Here is a 16,461-nt window from a genome sequence, read left to right on the forward strand (position 1 = left end):
TTAACTGATCCGTTGTTATTAAAGATCTAGACGAAGAAGTTGTGTCTACTTCGTCATCCACCAACTTGCAAGAAATGCCTATTATACGGAACAAGTCAAATAATTTGAAATTTACCAAGTGCAGTATTTGAGAAATGGGTCATTTTCGGTTATTGAAATGTCCGAGTCGTTTTGTATTTATCAAACAATAGCTCAAGCCTCGAATTGTTCGATCTTATATTAAAGACACTATTTTACGCGGGCAGTATAATACATCATGAGACGAGTTAGGTCCCTTACACACGCATGCGCTTTTCTTCGCCCCGAAATACCGCGGGAAAGAGTAGCAGTCATTGTGCGTGTTTTCAGAACGTATTTGAGTGAAAAGAAACATGGGTGTAAGTTAAAATGTTTCGTTATTACCCTGTTTTCTAGGCTGTTGATGTTCTTATTCCATTCTTATGCGAACTTTTTTGTAAATGACAAGGGACGAGTTTCAAACGATCATCAAAGTTTTAACATATTTTGGTGACACGGAAAGACAGAAATTTACCGCGTTGGTAGTAAAAGTTATCAGTCCAACATAAACTCCTTTACAATGCAGACATAACAACTTTGCTGATTAAATCACATTTCGTTTACCATATGATTGCAGAGAAAATCAGCGAAAGGGAAAGAGAAGAAGTTGAGGAGAAAGGAGGTATGTACGTTTGTTCATGACTGATGGCGAGTTGTTTCTTCTTCAACTGTTTTTCCAACATGGTTCAACCAAACAGGGTGATCTATGCAAAAAACAACAACAACAACAATTTGTCACAGTCTTCAAAAACATGTTTCCTTTAAAAATTATATATTAAAATATAAATTTAACGTGTAAGTTGACATTTAAATGAACATTTCTCTTCCAGGAAAATGCCAAATTGGCTGTATCCATGCAGAAAGTTGAAACCGCAAATAAAGTAAGTATTTGGTTTACGTAGTTGGCTTTAACTTCCTCAGTTAATGGAAATATAATCCTTTGGTTATCTAAGCCAGTAACATGTGCAACTCCAAACTGTTTTAGTGGTATAATCCATCACAATGCATGCTGATTCATTTTCAGTTTAATTATTCAAAGTGCAGCCTATTTGTGCATAGAAATATGTACAACCATTACCACAGTTACATTCATTGAAGTCCATGTTTACTGTTTGGACCCCAACCAGCATCAAAGGATCATTGCTATAACCCCATTGTTGAAAACTGAAGATTTGGGTGTCCCTACATCAGCAAACTTCATAAACATAAGACCTCCCTCTTTAATTTGTAAATTATTTTTTCTTATCTAAATAGCAACTGCTATTAAACGGTTTTTCACTTTCATTCCCAAAATTGCAAATATTGTTTATTTTGTGTCATACAGCATGTACATGTCTGGCAAATCTTCCTCTCTAACCCACCTCCATATTGTAATAAGGTCTGTCATAGACTCATACATTTTAGTTCTTCCTGTTTCATTTGTATAATTGTTAAGACTTCCGCCCCTATCCCACCAAAATTTTAATGATGAGGAAAGATTTCTTTGAGTGGCATATTTAGAAGTTGGATACAATGTATGTCTTTCAGTATGTTCAGATACAATTAAAGAAACATGTTAAAACTCATCCTTGTCAGATGAGGAATATATATTCAGGTGATATCATTTGAATAGAATGAAAGTTGAGGGGGGATATGGGCGGATGTCTTTCCGTATAATTTTCACTATAAGTTATCTGAAAGGATATGTTAAATATGGTGAAAATTTATCGTTTCAAGATTTATTTGTATGCCGACTTACTATGAGTTATCCGAAAGGATATAATGTTAAATATGGTGAAAATTTATCGTTTCAAGATATATTTGTATGCCGACTTACTATGAGTTATCCGAAAGGATATAATGTTAAATATGGTCAAAATTTATCGTTTCAAGATATCATGTTTGTATGCCGACTGATTTTGATATTGGCATTCATGTAAACATGATCATAATAACCTGGTTTGTGTTTGTTATGACTAATAAAAGAACTTGGCGTCTTCCTTTCAGCTTGGGGATCCACTGGCTCCTTTTCCTGTTTTCACAAAGTATGAAAGAAATGGGTAAGTTTCATGGTCATTTCAAATTTTTGTCCTTCAGACAACCTGTTGGCAGTGATGAGATATGTCTCCTTATGTTTAAAGGCACTATATCATACTACACTTCTCTAAAAATAGATAATGCATTTCCCTCAATAATACTAACTATCAGCACTCATGGATGCTACCATATAATTTATTCAAAGAAAATTATTTATTTAGATAACAATATTAAATTAAAAAGTCTGAATGAATTAATGCAACATTGCATTACATTGACTGTCGTGCCATCGACCAGCCGAACATTATTTCAAGCGAACCCCATAGAGTTATGTCCCTTGGAGTGCTCTTTACGAATATCCTACGTACAACTTGTGATTGAAACCAGTTCAGCAAATGCTGACAAACGCAGCGTGCGACAGTGTTTAATGTATGGAGCAATTATTTACATTCCATATATGGCAAGGTTTCTAAGTACTGGCCATTCTTTGTTTGTTCTATAAACAGAAGACTGTTTAGAAACATCAGTCATGATCAAGGGAGAGTTTTAAAGGGATACAAAAATTGTACAGGGTTTTACATGATGCGTGATTCCTGCGTATTTGACGCAACAATTGTGTAAAAGACTCTCAAAATATTACTCATACAAGTCAAGCTTGATGCAAGTTTTATGAGTGACCCTCAGAATTCAGTTCAATAAAATCGATTTGATAAGCAAACAATGATAGTTTTCGTGAGATCTTCATTGGTTTAGATATTTCTTTCAATTCATGTTAATAACCATATGTTACAGTGAATAAATCACAAGCCTGATTATTTGTTCAGTATACTGGAGTTTGTTATGACTGAACTGAACTGTGAAAAATATACTACTTATTAACTAAAATATAAATGACAATACAACAGAAAACAACAATCATTTTGATATACACACCTAAATATCACACTGACATTTTCATGACTCCCAAAAATAAATACTGCGAGTCACCATGACTCTCTTTTTCCAAAGTCTGTGTAAAACCCTGATTGTAGCTCTATCGCTGATGAAATAATGGGAATGGTGAAATAATGTAAGTTTGTTGGTTGCACTATTTTAATGACTTGCCTCTCAAACTGACGCTCAGATTCTCTGACCTTTTCCTATAATTTCCAAGATTATTGAGATTACCATGAGTTTCGTATCCCACAGGTTGAGTGTAAAAATTGAGTGCAAAAAAGTGACAGATTTGGACGAAGAGACAATAGAATGGATCTTCCAGTTGACCAGAGATAACATGAAGTCATTGTAAGTATTTCAGAAACTGGCCCACTTGATTTCTTATCTGTTCATAGTTATTATTCTGACGGTTTCTTATTAGATTCCAGTTAATGAAGGCAGACTTCAAATTATTTTGTTTTAAAGGACTAGTCAAGAGAACTAGTGGAAGCGCTCCGACTTTGTAACTTTAAATGAAACAAAAATGATAACTATGCTTACACTTTCTATCAGTTTTATTCAGTTCCAGTTTGTAGCGAACTGAAGCAGTGAGAACTGGTTGTGAATTTTAGTCTGCACATGCTACCTGTCAATCAGGCCTACTTTAAATCTTAGTTGTCCTTAGCACAGTTTTGTATTCACAGGCCGTGAAGATCCTGGCTAGAACTGATCTTCAGTAACTCATGCTTGTCGTAAGAGGCGAGTAACAGGATCGGGTGGTCAGGCTCGTTGACTTAGTTGACACATGTCATCGTATCCCAATTGTGTAGATCAATACTCAATCCGTTGATCACTGGATTGTATGGTCCAGACTCGAATATTTACAGACCGTCGCCATATAGCTGGAATATTGCTGAGTGCAACGTAAAACTAAACTCACTCACTCAGGCAGGCAGACTGACTAGGGTGAATATGAAAGATGGAAAGCGAATGTATGAATTAGCAATGTGATTTAATACAAACATCTACACAGATATCACCTACCCAGATATCATCTACCTAATGGCTAAGGGGCGATGGGGTAGCCAAGTGGCTAAAGCGTTCGCTCGTCACGCCGAAGACCCAGGTTCGATTCCCCACATGGGTACAATGTGTGAAGCCCATTTCTGGTGTTCCCGGCCGTGATATTGCTGGAATATTGCTAAAAGCGGCGTAAAACCAAACTCACCTAATGGCTAAAGTGGCAGTCTGCAAGAAATGTCATTAGTCCTGTCTTGACTAGTCTTGGACTTGCGTTGATTTCAAGCCCTTGAATTTAAGTGTTGTGTTCTGTTTCAGATACGAATCTTGTGAATGGGGCTGGAAAGATAGGGAAAAGAAGGAGGAGCTGACAGAAGACAAGGCTTGGTATTTGTTAGCCCGAGACCAGGAGAATAAACCAGTTGCGTTTGTCCACTTCCGATTCGACATTGAGTGTGATGACGAAGTGTTGTACTTGTAAGTCATCATACAAAACCTATCACAGATTATAGACAGTAGAGGTTGATTCTTACAGGGGTTTTGCTTCATCAGGAAGGTTTCAGTTTAGGAAACAGATTGCAGGGAAAGAAATTAGCCACCCCTCAAAGATCTGGGTTAGAATTGGTTTTAACAATCCATGCTTGTTGTAAGAGGCAACTAATGGGATTGGGTGTTCATATGTCATCATATCCCAATTGCGTAGATCGATGCTCATGCTGTTGATCACTGGATTCCAGACTCGATTATTTACAGACCACCACCATGTAGCTGGAATATTGCTGAGTGGAGCAGCATAAAAATAAAAGTGAACATATAACTGCAAACTAAGAAACAGGGTGCTACGGAGTAGTTTAATGTAGGAGGCTGTACGAGGCGATGACAACTGACATGCATCGTCAGGTTACCAAGGGAGCAGACGAGCAAGGCGTAGTGACGTCAATACAGTGTGACGTCATGCAAAGTGAACAACAGAACAAAATTCTTCCGCAACCTCTTTATGAAACCATAACAATAACCAAAATACGCTGTTTTGTCAATTTAATGCATGTAAGACATGGGTAATAAATAAAATACCACACTCGGTCTCATAACATACGTATTATACGAAACTCGTGACCTTCCTATGGTTTCTGACCTTGCTTTCCCTCGGTCAGATACCATAGGAAGGATACTCGTTTCGTATAATTCGTATGCAATGAGACCTCGTGTAGTATTCTCTATGTACACTCTAATCCATTGAGCAGTTTTACTGCTTTGAGCATGTTCCTCGTGTAGGGTATCTAGTGCAATATAATTATTCACATTGTTTTAGTATTAGTAGTCCCTGTTTAGTTTCATCTTTGGATAACCCTTCTTCGTTTCAGATATGAAATCCAGTTGATAAAGGATGTTCGCAAGAAGGGCTTGGGTAAATTCCTAACACAGATCATCGAATTAATGGCAAACAAGTAAGTAGCATACACTTAGATTGTAAAGTTACACCTGGAGAAGGGAACAAACAACATAGTTGACTGAAGTACATTTCTCCACCTAGAAACAAATACAAGGCTAGTTTGGTATTGACCAGTAATTGGTAATAGTCATTAGCTGTCTAATAGAAAAATCAGCAAATGTGACCTGCTAATTATTTTGATCATGAACTCAAAGGATGTTGGCTTGAAGATTCAAATATTCCAGCATATATGGTTTCCTGTGGGGGTTCTCGGTGATAACAGGTTCCAGTGCCACTTGTTATATGAATAAACTAATGTGACTTTTTTCGGGGTGACTATTAAGGGGGAAACAACTGTCGCAATGGCGATGGTTTTAGTACATTATTGGGAGCCGATGTCCAATTGTACAGATTAATAGTGTCATTCCGACCAGAAAATGGTGTCGGAATTCCAAATGTACAAATGACGGATAATTCAATGTTTGAATTATGATACTGTAGAAGAAGCGCTGCTGGACCAAAAAAAGATGTCGGAATTGACAGATTGTCGGATAATTCAGGTGTCGGATTATACAGTCCACTATATTGCGATAGCGATAGTCTATTGCGACCAACTATTGAAATAGTATTGCAATAGTTTTTTCTCCTTGAATTGCTTCATTTGAAGTCATTTTCCCAAATGAATGTATAGTTTATATGAAATGAAAACAAGTTGAAGTCGTTTCAGTTTCTTTAAGTAAGTGACAAAGTTGAAACCCAGATCAATTAAACAGTTTAAACATAAACAATTCACAATTTCAAACAGTGTAAAATGACAAAGGTTATTGTCCTTTTGTATCATCATAACTTGACTGTTCCCCTTTGTCCGCAGGTATGAAATGAGGAAAGTGATGCTGACTACTTTCAAACACAACTTGGAAGGATACAACTTCTTCACAAGCAAACTGAAGTAAGTAACTGCAACATTCAGAACATGAGTGAGTTTAGTTTTACGCCGCACATGAGCATCGATTGTGATTTGATATCATGTCAACCAAGTCGGCAAAGCTCACCACCCGATCCCGTTAGTCGTCTCTTACGACATGCATGGGTTACTTGGTTGACACATGTCATCATATCCCATTTGTGTAGATCGATACTCATGCTGTCGATCACTGGTTTGTCTGGTCCTGACTCAGATTATTTTACAGACCGCCACCATATAGTTGGAATAATGCTGTGTGCTGCGTAAAACCAAACTCGCTCACTTACTTCTCAATGAATTAGATGCTCAAAGTGTTTTTGTAAATTGCAGATCATCTTATTCCGTTGATGTGGATCATTGATCACAATATACAACAACCCACATGAAATTTATTTAATACTTTGCAGATATGAGGTAGACGAGACTTCACCCGAGGATCCTGTGTTTTACGAGAGCTACTGTTACATAATTCTCAGCAAGTATACAAAACTTGGCAAACTTTTAAAAGACAAGGAGGAGAAAGAAGAGGAATATAAAATGGCAGCTAACGGTAGCTCTGGAGACGTACACCGAAATGGAATCACAACTTGATGTACTGGTGCAGTGACTTAGCGAACATTTCATCCTCAGAACCATGTCAATAAACCTTCATGAAACAACTGAAATGGCATTGAAATGTTGGTGTTCTGAAGTTTCTTTTAAAAAAGAATGACATTTTCATATCCTCAGCTGATCATATAATTTAAGATTTAATTTTTTAAAACATTTTACCAGTAATTTTATGTTTCTGTGTATCTACAGAAGACTTCTGTTTTTGATAGCATGGGAACAACTGTGTTTTGATTTGGAGGTATAGTACAAGGGTGCTAGCTACGTCCCTGACTAACTCAAGCCATTTCTTATCATGTTTCAGTATCATGGAATATTTTGTGTAAATATATTTACATAGGCATTGGTTACCTGTTTAAGGCTTCCTTAGAAACATTGGTTTATAAAGTGTCATTAGGCATTTTCATGAAACAGAGACTTTGAAATGTACCAGCAGTAGAATGGAGGCTGATGATAACTGAAACACTTGTCATGATAATGTTTCACATTATGCAGAATACATGTTTTGTAGTCCATGCTTCTTCTTCTGATCAGATGTGGTCGTGATTGAACATAAATGATTTTGTTTGCTAAGTTTAAGAATGTAATTTTGTATATTTTATTATTGAAGAATGTAATAAGCTTTTGTTATGAAAAAGTAGGCAGCAAAATTTATGATTTAGTAATTCAGTGATGGATTGATTAGATAATATGCATTTCTTGTTGTTTAATTTTGACAGCTTTTTGGTTTTGCCAAAAATATTTCAGGAAGAATTAAGAAAACTACACAGACCAAGTCATGATACACTTGGCATCAGCCATGTTCTTTTGTATTTTGAAAAAATAAAATTGGAATATTTTTCTATGATGACAAGAATGTTTTGTCTTTTATGCCTTTCTTGAGTGGGGATGGGATGTAGTTCAAGTTGTCAAAATAGTGCATGCCGCATTTTCGCTGAGATTGTTTGTTGTTTTTGGTCACATACAGCAATATTCCAGCTATATGACGGTGGTCTGTAATTTATTAAGTCTGGCACAGACAGTCTAGTGCATTGACCTGCACAATTAGGATACAATGACATGTGTCGACCAAGTCAGCAAGCCTGACCACCTTGTGGGGACAAGAACAGGTTACTAAAGACTAACTCTAACTTGGATCATTACAAACTTCCCTTCAATAAGGATGGACTATTCCAATGCATTTTTAGCCAACATGTTTCTGAATGTTGCTAAGTGCTTTGGTTAACAACATTCACAATTATGAATCTTTAAGGAGAAGGGTATGAAACATCTTATTTATAGAAAGAGCATAACATAAGATATATCCCAGAGAATACACTTAGTAAAGTACACATTCTGTGTTTTTGTGGTAAGTCTCTGCGTCTCAAGAGTGAGACAGCCAATTGTTTGTACCCAAGTCAGGGGATCTGACCTCTTCAGTGAACCAGGCATCCAGAAACTGGATTACACTTGTATCCCTCTGACAGCTGTATATTGGCATGGATCCCAGTCAGTCCAGCCCCCCCAAGTTATGATTCCACTGTGTCTTTAAGAAAGTTTTCAAACAAAATGTTTGTGCTGTCCCTATAAGGTGGATTCTTTTTTCACGCAGCTAATTACTGCTAAGATGTGATGTGTACCCAGATTGTATTGGACATTTTTCAATATTATAATATTCTGAATAGGGCTGCAACGAGTTAGATTCATCGAAAGTCGAATCTGACACCTCAGTTTCGATTTTTGATAACCATTTTCACTATTTCGATTCGATATTTGAATATCTATTTAATTTGTTTCCACATATTTGACTTTTGTAATTTTTACTTTATTAACGTTTATGGCCCTTGACATGGGGACAAGAACGTGAAAAGTGCTGTTCTGTGTTTAAATATCATATTTTATTTGTGTGAAAAAGGTTACATCATTTACATCCCTGATTTCCTATTCAAATCTTGGAATAAATTTTCAGTGGGATGTGTTTTCTTTAATAAATAAACTATGAGAGTTAAATGAAATCTGATGCTCTTACTTAAATAAAAAATCGAATCGAAAATGATCGAATGGAGGGTCCAATATCGAAAATCGAATCGAATCGAAGTCTTGGTGGTTCGTTGCAGCCCTAATACTGATGCGGCTTAAAGCAACATTTACCTCACTCCTACTCAGTGCTGACAATTATTTGTCTGGTCCATTTGTTTCCAAACTGCCCCCATAATGCTGGAGACCCGTGAAGATCCGGGGTAAAATAGGTCTTCAGCAACCCATGCTTGCCACAAAAGGCGACTATGCTTGTCGTAAGAGGCGACTAACGGGATCGGGTGGTCATGCTCGCTAACTTGGTCATCGGTTCCCAATTGCGCAGATCGATGCTCATGCTGTTGATCACTGGATTGGCAGGTCCAGACTCGATTATTTACAGACCGCTGCCATATAGCTGGAATATTGCTGAGTGCCGTGTAAAACTAAACCCACTCACTCATAATGCTGGGATATCACTGTGCGTGAACGCACAGAGGTTTTTGTCCGTGCACCTAATCTGAGATGGTTTTAAAGATACCATTAATGTGATGAGTGCTTGTAAACGTGATGATCCACCTGTTCTACGACGGCTTGTAGTATCGATAGGGTTTGGATCCCGGTTCGCCATTGTCGGCACCATTCCCATGTCCGTTGGTTTCACCAAGATGGTAAACGTTCAGCATTAAACCAAACTCGGAAGTGACGCCATCGCCCTAATCGCAAAATTAGCACAGGCTATCTTCGCTCACTGGAACTTCAAATTTACTTGGACTGCCAGTGTGTAGAAGCCGGTCTCCATTGTGTGCCGGCTACTTAGAATACAAATATTAAAGTCTATTTGGACCAGAACCGAGAGAACACTGATATTTCTATGTTATCCGCAACACATCTGTGAGAAAAGTGTCTTTAGTGAGTAAGTTTAGTTTTACGCCGCACTCAGCAACATTCCAGCTATATGACGGTAGTCTGTAAATAATCGAGTCTGGACCAGACAATCCAGTGATCAACAGCATGAACATCGGTCTACGCAACTAAGTCAGCGAGCCTGATCACCCGATCCCGTTAGTCTCCTTTTACGACAAGCATTGGTTACTAAATATCAGTTCTAACCCGGATCTTCATGGGTCCAAGGTCTTTAGAGATGTTAGCTCTGCAGGCGTTGTTGTGGGTAGAGGGGTTGTTTTTGTCCCCTCCGACTCCAGGTGTGGTGGTGGTTTCACGAGCGACGCATGTCAGCAAGTGTCACATGAACAGTTACAACTTTGCCTCCGTGCCCTACAGCAGCGTCAGCTTAAAATATGTTGGTGATGAGTCTTGAACAGACAATCCAGTGACTGACATCATGAGCATCGATGTACGCAATTGAGATATGACCACCTGCATCTTCCAAGTAAGTGAGATAGACAACACGATCCATTAAGTCGACTCTTAGGCAGGCGTATGTTTCTGTAGACCACACATGATTAGAAATCCAAAAGGAACTGAGCTGTGACTTAATGAAAACTTTTCATGACTAACAATAATAATGTGTTTGCTTCAATTGGTTGTATTTAAGCTGCCTGTTGTACAGAGAATGTTGTTGATTTTAAGTACGTATTGATTGTCACGTTTGTGGTTAATTCTGGGACAGACCCGGTGTCTTGATCAAAGGTCGACGAGTTGTGATCTACTTAGGCTTAATTGGGATTTCTAGAAGTCGTATATCAGTCACGTAGAACAACTTTGTCTCATTCTTATTACCATTGTCACAGCGACTAATTCGGGACAGCAATCGTCCAAATATTTCTAAAGACCAAGAACTATGTAGCCATGCCATGTGGGACTGAATTGTAATCATTTACTCTGCATTCTTAACCTTCATCACTAAGGCAATGGGCATTGACTTGTCAGCCACCCTGTACCACTCTGTCACTGTCTTTGATTACTGTATATGACATTTATTGCCTTAACTGGTCATCCCTCTTAGCCGTGTCTGCCATCACAGCAACTGGTCCAAGGAAGTGCTATTGTTTATTTATCTGTGCTCCTTCAGTCCTTTGCTTTTTTGTTTGTCTCTAAATCCTTTGAGTTTTCTGCTCAATAGGGATGAGGGTTACAATCCCGGACCTCCCCAGCACAGATCCCCAACACCACTTACTCATCTCCTTTACATGGATGACATCGAGATCCTTGCCAAAGGAGATACCAATTTGAAAGAACAGGTTCTCCTTGTCGAGTCTTTTTCTAATGATATTGGCATGACATTTGGACTCGACAAATGTAATACTCTTCATTTGAAACGTGGCAAGGTAGTTAATGGTGGATCGGCAAAGTTACAGGGGAGGGGTTATTGAGCATCTTGTGGAAGATCAGGCCTACACCTATCTTGGAATGCAAGTTCGAGACAAGCTCCAGAGTGCCCAAATTCAAGACAAACTTCGTGCCGAGTATAAATCTCGCCTAAAGAAAATCTGGAGTTCAGAGCTAAATGCTGGAAACAAGGTCAAAGCCACCAATACCTTTGCTGTGCCAGTCCTTTCCTATTCCTTTGGAGTAGTTGATTGGACAAAACGAGACATCCAGAGTCTTCACCGCCTGACCAGAAGGATCAAGTCTGATGACAGAGCTCACCACCCTCGTTCCTCTCTTAACCGTTTATATATGCCAATCAATTCTGGAGGTCGGGGTTTGATTAATGTGGAGGCTCTTCATGATAGAATTCTTTTGTGTACTTTTGCACATATTTATTTATCGGATGATCCTCTGGTGATGCATGTCAAGACTCACGATGAAAGCAAGGAATTCCACAGCTAATTTAAGCGTGCCAAGGTTGTTGGACAGAATCTGAAACTTGATTTTGATGATGGCGATGTACTGCTGGACGGTACAGCGATGGGAGTAAACCAGGTGAAGTCCTTCACTAAGTCTGCCCAGAGTTGGTCTTTTGTGGAGAAGCTTTCTGAGAAGCCATTGCATCGTGTGTACATGCAGTGTGGAACAGAATAGCAATCCCACCGACTCCTTCGCCTGGATGAAGTCGGCTGGTCTAGATGTGAAACTGAGGGCTTCCTTTTTGCTGCTCAGGCCCAGTTTCTTCCCACTCGCAATCGCCAAAATGTGATTCTTAAAGAAAATATTAACATGAAATGCCGACTGTGTAATCAATTTACAGAGACTGTCCAACACCTTGTCAGTGGATGCCCTTCCTTGGCACAAACAACATATCTTAAGAGACATGATGGCATGGCTCGCTGCTTTTACTACCGTCTTCGCCATGCCTGTGGCTTTGACTCTGAGGTCCATCCATGGTACGACCCTGAACATGTCCAGGGCGTCATGGAAAATGATGCTTTCAAACTTCTTTGCAATAGGCCCATATACAGCCTCAGAAGAATTCCTGCCAACAAACCTGATCTTGTCCTTTTTGATAAATCCAATGAATTTATTTATATCATTGACTTTTCTGTCCCTTTTGACAGCAATGTGATTTGCAAGATTCAGGAAAACTCATGATAAATATGAGGACCTCGCCTTTGAAATGTCTCGCTTGCATCCCAAGTACACTGTCGTCAGACTCCCCATTGTTCTCGGTGCCCTTGGTTTGGTACCTCCTGATCTCTTGGCGCAGATCAGGAGAGTGCCCGGGTTCTCCACCGGGAGCACATCCGTTCTGACACTCTGGGTAATGCAGAAGGCTGCATTGTTGGGGAGTCTACATATTCTCCGGAAAGTTCTTGGTGGGTTTCGACTAGGCAGCGTTTCCTGGGAGAAGTCCCATTCGCTGCCTGGGCTGCGTGTAGAGGGGGCAAGGGCCCTGAGCTGATGATGAGCCTTACCAGCCTGGCTGTGCCGAACCCTCTCTGCTGCATACTATCTTTCATCTGTAAAACATGATAATAATACAATTGTATAGCGCCTAATATCCACCTTACAGATGCTCAGTGGCACTAATACAGTGATAAAACTGGAACATACCATGTACTGTATAGTCAAAGTGCGGTATTCACCCGTGGCGTTTGGTTTAAAGAGCGAATCTCAAATATTCAGCCAGGCTAAGCATTGGTGCCATTTTGCCTTTTAGGACTCTTTAAAGACTTTTAATTGTCCGTTTCCCTTTGGCAGGAAACTGGTTCAAACTCAAAGACCGTTCATTATTTCAATATTTCATGATGGTACTTTGTACTCGTTTCATTTTCATCTCCATTAACTTCGGCCACATGGGACTTTCATCAGCACACGGGAAGTTACTGTCTCTAGGGTATGTGACCAATTCTTGATTGATTAAAGATTTCTGTGTGTAGACACTCACTGACGAACACGTTCTTTCTTACATGTAAGTTGTTTAGGAAAGAAATATACCTAGTCGATGGGAACCTACTGAAATGAGAAGTCAAGGTGCCAGATGCCTTTGTACAAAGCAGCTTTAGGGACCGTTCATAATTTATAGCTGGTGTGTGTATGTGCGTGCGTGTGTGTGTGTGTGTGAGTGAGTGAGAGAGAGAGAGAGAGAGAGGATTTGATTTTAAGAGTGGTAGTGGCGGGTCACCCATTTTGTTCCGTGTAGGTATTAGGGGTGAAACGGTATACCGCTTTAGTTTGTCTTCGGTTCGGTATACCATAATGCAGTTCGGTGTTTTCGGTCTTCGTACCGTCATATCATGAAGCTTTTTAAACCTTATCTTAAATGTAGGGAGATCAAATGATTTTGTTAAAATCTATGCATTTCTTTGCGAGACGGCCACAATTTTCCAGGAAGTAAGTTCGAGATCGCCTCAAGTCGTCTACTTACGAATCAGCAAAACAGCAACTGCAGATACCAAATCAGTAGCTGGGTTCAGTTATTTGAAATCAGACGAACAGCGGAACATCGTTATAACTTATAAGAGCCAAATTTATCATAAAGACACGCCATCATCAGCCGAGTACTTACGATGTTTGCTGTGATGCAACACACCGCGTTATAGCGCGGGTAAACACTGCCATCCGAAAACGTATGATGTCAGAAAACATAATAACACGATCTGCCTCGATTTCATTTTATTTGATTGAAACATTTTCATTCATTAAAACTGTTCACAGTAAAATCAGAGTAAACGTGTCTGAAATGGCATCACCTCATTCTATACTGTAAGCCATTAAAAACGCAATTGGTATTTGTTGTCCTGAAACTTACAAAAGTTCTATTGCAGATTTTTTCCTGCGATACAGAGGATGTAGGGATAAAAGGCTATTATTCTGGCCCATTTCGAGTTCGAGTCCCGGAGCATTCCTCTCACATGAACTTTGATACTTAAAACTGAACCTTTGACATTTCTCGTAAACACAACCACATTCATGAAACACGTTGTGCACATGCATTACCTGCACCCAGGCCCTGTAAAAGCACAAGGAACTGTGGAACTCAATCACTTTGAGAAAATGCCACACTTGACACAAGACGAAAGGAATCGGGTTATCGGTATGGTCAGCCAAGGTGCTTCAGATGTGATGATTGCCAGGCACTTTAATGTGCATCCATCCACTGTAAGTCGACTCAGACAACGTTTTCGGGCTACCGGAAGTGTTGCTGATCGTCCGCGACTGTGATAACAGCTCGACAAAACCGCAATATCCGAGTTTCACACTTGCGAAATCGGTTCCAAACAGCTGATGATTAGGCAAGGAGGACAATTGGGACAAGTCAACGTCATTTCAGCGCCCAAAAGGTGCAAGGACGCCTTGCTGCCTTCAACATCCGGTGTCGTCACCCGTACCGTGGTCCAACCTTATTGCATCGCCACAGACTTGCCAGACAGCGATGGGCAGCAAATGGGGCCAATCTTGGCAACAGGACATGGCCAGATGTCATTTTTTTCAAATGAATCCAGGTTTAACTTATCCTTTGCAGATTGACGTCAACAGATTTATCGACGTAAAGGAGAAATACTTGCGCCAAACTGTGTCCTTGAACATGATCGTTTTGGAGGGGGTGGTGTCATGATCAGACCACAGACCACCAGAGGCTTCAGACCATCCAACAGCTGTTCCTGAGAAATGTGTGTCTTTCAATGCCCGAAAGACTGCGAGCATGTCTTGCAGCGCACGGTGGACACACACGATATTGACTGCGAGTGACCCCTCCTTTGTGTGACGTCGTTGTTGCGTCACTGATGTTGTTGTTGACTGGACATTTTCAGATGAAATTATTCACAGATGTTCACTTAAAACATATCTGCCAGTTAGGTTTATATATGTTGAAATTAGTGTGAGTAAGGAAAGTATGAATGTCAAATTGCATTTTTAATGGCTTTCAGTATATATGCGTACCTCTTCCGCTTACCAGGTTCCCGAGGGTCCACATTTCGCACCTACCGCAATAGCACCAATTTCACATTATTCTCAGCAATCATGAACTGATTACCGCTTCGTCATTCATGGACCCTTTAACCCCCGTTATTGACTCATTGAAGTCATATTTCACAAATAATTGCGAACATTTTGTACCGCGGGATGTCAACGGTGACTTGTCAAATAGTCAAGTAGTTTATGGGATTCCTTGAAAGTTCTTTGATGAAAGCAAATCATCTATTCTTTTGTGTTCATTACTTGAAGGAGTTTACATAAATGTTTGGTTGCAATCTGAATATTAATGCGAAGCTAATTTTAGCTCAAAATTCAAGATGGCCACCAAATTTAACCGGGAACTGAAAAAGTTGCAATAACCACGAACAAAAAAATGATTTTGATATGAAAACTGTCTCATACGTAAAATGTATCCAGCCACGTAACCCTAAGTGCTGAGCATATGATAATTATGATACTAAATATATTCGTCAAAAACGTTCATTATACTTATATCAATATATATTATCTCTGTTAAAATAACTGCATGAGATGTAAATTATTCTGGTAATGGGATAGAAATTCGTTTATGGTTTATTTTCGAATCGTTTTAACTGAATCACCAGTAGATTGAAGCAAAACATTTGTACAAAGCTGATTGCTATTTCCGGCTCAGTTAAATAACAGTAGCATAACAGGAATGACAATTGAATAATCATGTCTAGTGATGTTTGATTGCAAGTTTCCTATACACATATCTATTGTCATTTAAGGGTGGGGTGGGGTCGGGGTGTGTGTCATCCACGGACCCCAAGACCCGCGTTATGGCGATGGATGACTGTAATTATGGGTATGGATCTCGTGGCTTTCCCATCACAGTTCTTAAGCCTTATGTTTGTTTCTTGTTGCTACCACTACACATAGATATGAGCTCATCTCACTGCAAGCTATATCGGAACAATGGACATTTAACGAACAATAAATAGAGAACGCAGCCTTCTCAAGCTAAAACATATATTTTTTATCAAACAGTAAAATTAGATTTCAGAGTGAACTTTGAAAGTTATTTTGATTAAATCTGAAAACTAAATAAAAGAAAATTCTGGAATGTGCCAAGCTTGTGTAGCAGCACTCCCCAAGGACCGCGGAA

General features: G+C 39.3%; 1 protein-coding gene across 1 annotated transcript; it reads left to right on the plus strand.

The window, feature by feature from the left end:
- Positions 1-249: 249 nt before the first annotated feature.
- LOC124267123 (N-alpha-acetyltransferase 40-like) lies at positions 250-7,866 on the plus strand. Its single transcript, XM_046702001.1, has 9 exons — positions 250-377; positions 635-679; positions 888-938; positions 2,044-2,096; positions 3,262-3,357; positions 4,327-4,485; positions 5,373-5,456; positions 6,312-6,389; positions 6,812-7,866. The coding sequence occupies exons 1-9, from the start codon at positions 372-374 to the stop codon at positions 6,993-6,995; spliced, it is 756 nt and encodes a 251-aa protein (XP_046557957.1). The 5' UTR covers positions 250-371; the 3' UTR covers positions 6,996-7,866.
- The last annotated feature ends 8,595 nt before the right edge of the window (positions 7,867-16,461 follow it).

The sequence above is a fragment of the Haliotis rubra genome, unplaced genomic scaffold, assembly GCF_003918875.1.
Source record: "Haliotis rubra isolate DU_JTF1 unplaced genomic scaffold, ASM391887v1 Scf13, whole genome shotgun sequence".
Lineage (NCBI taxonomy): Eukaryota > Metazoa > Mollusca > Gastropoda > Lepetellida > Haliotidae > Haliotis > Haliotis rubra.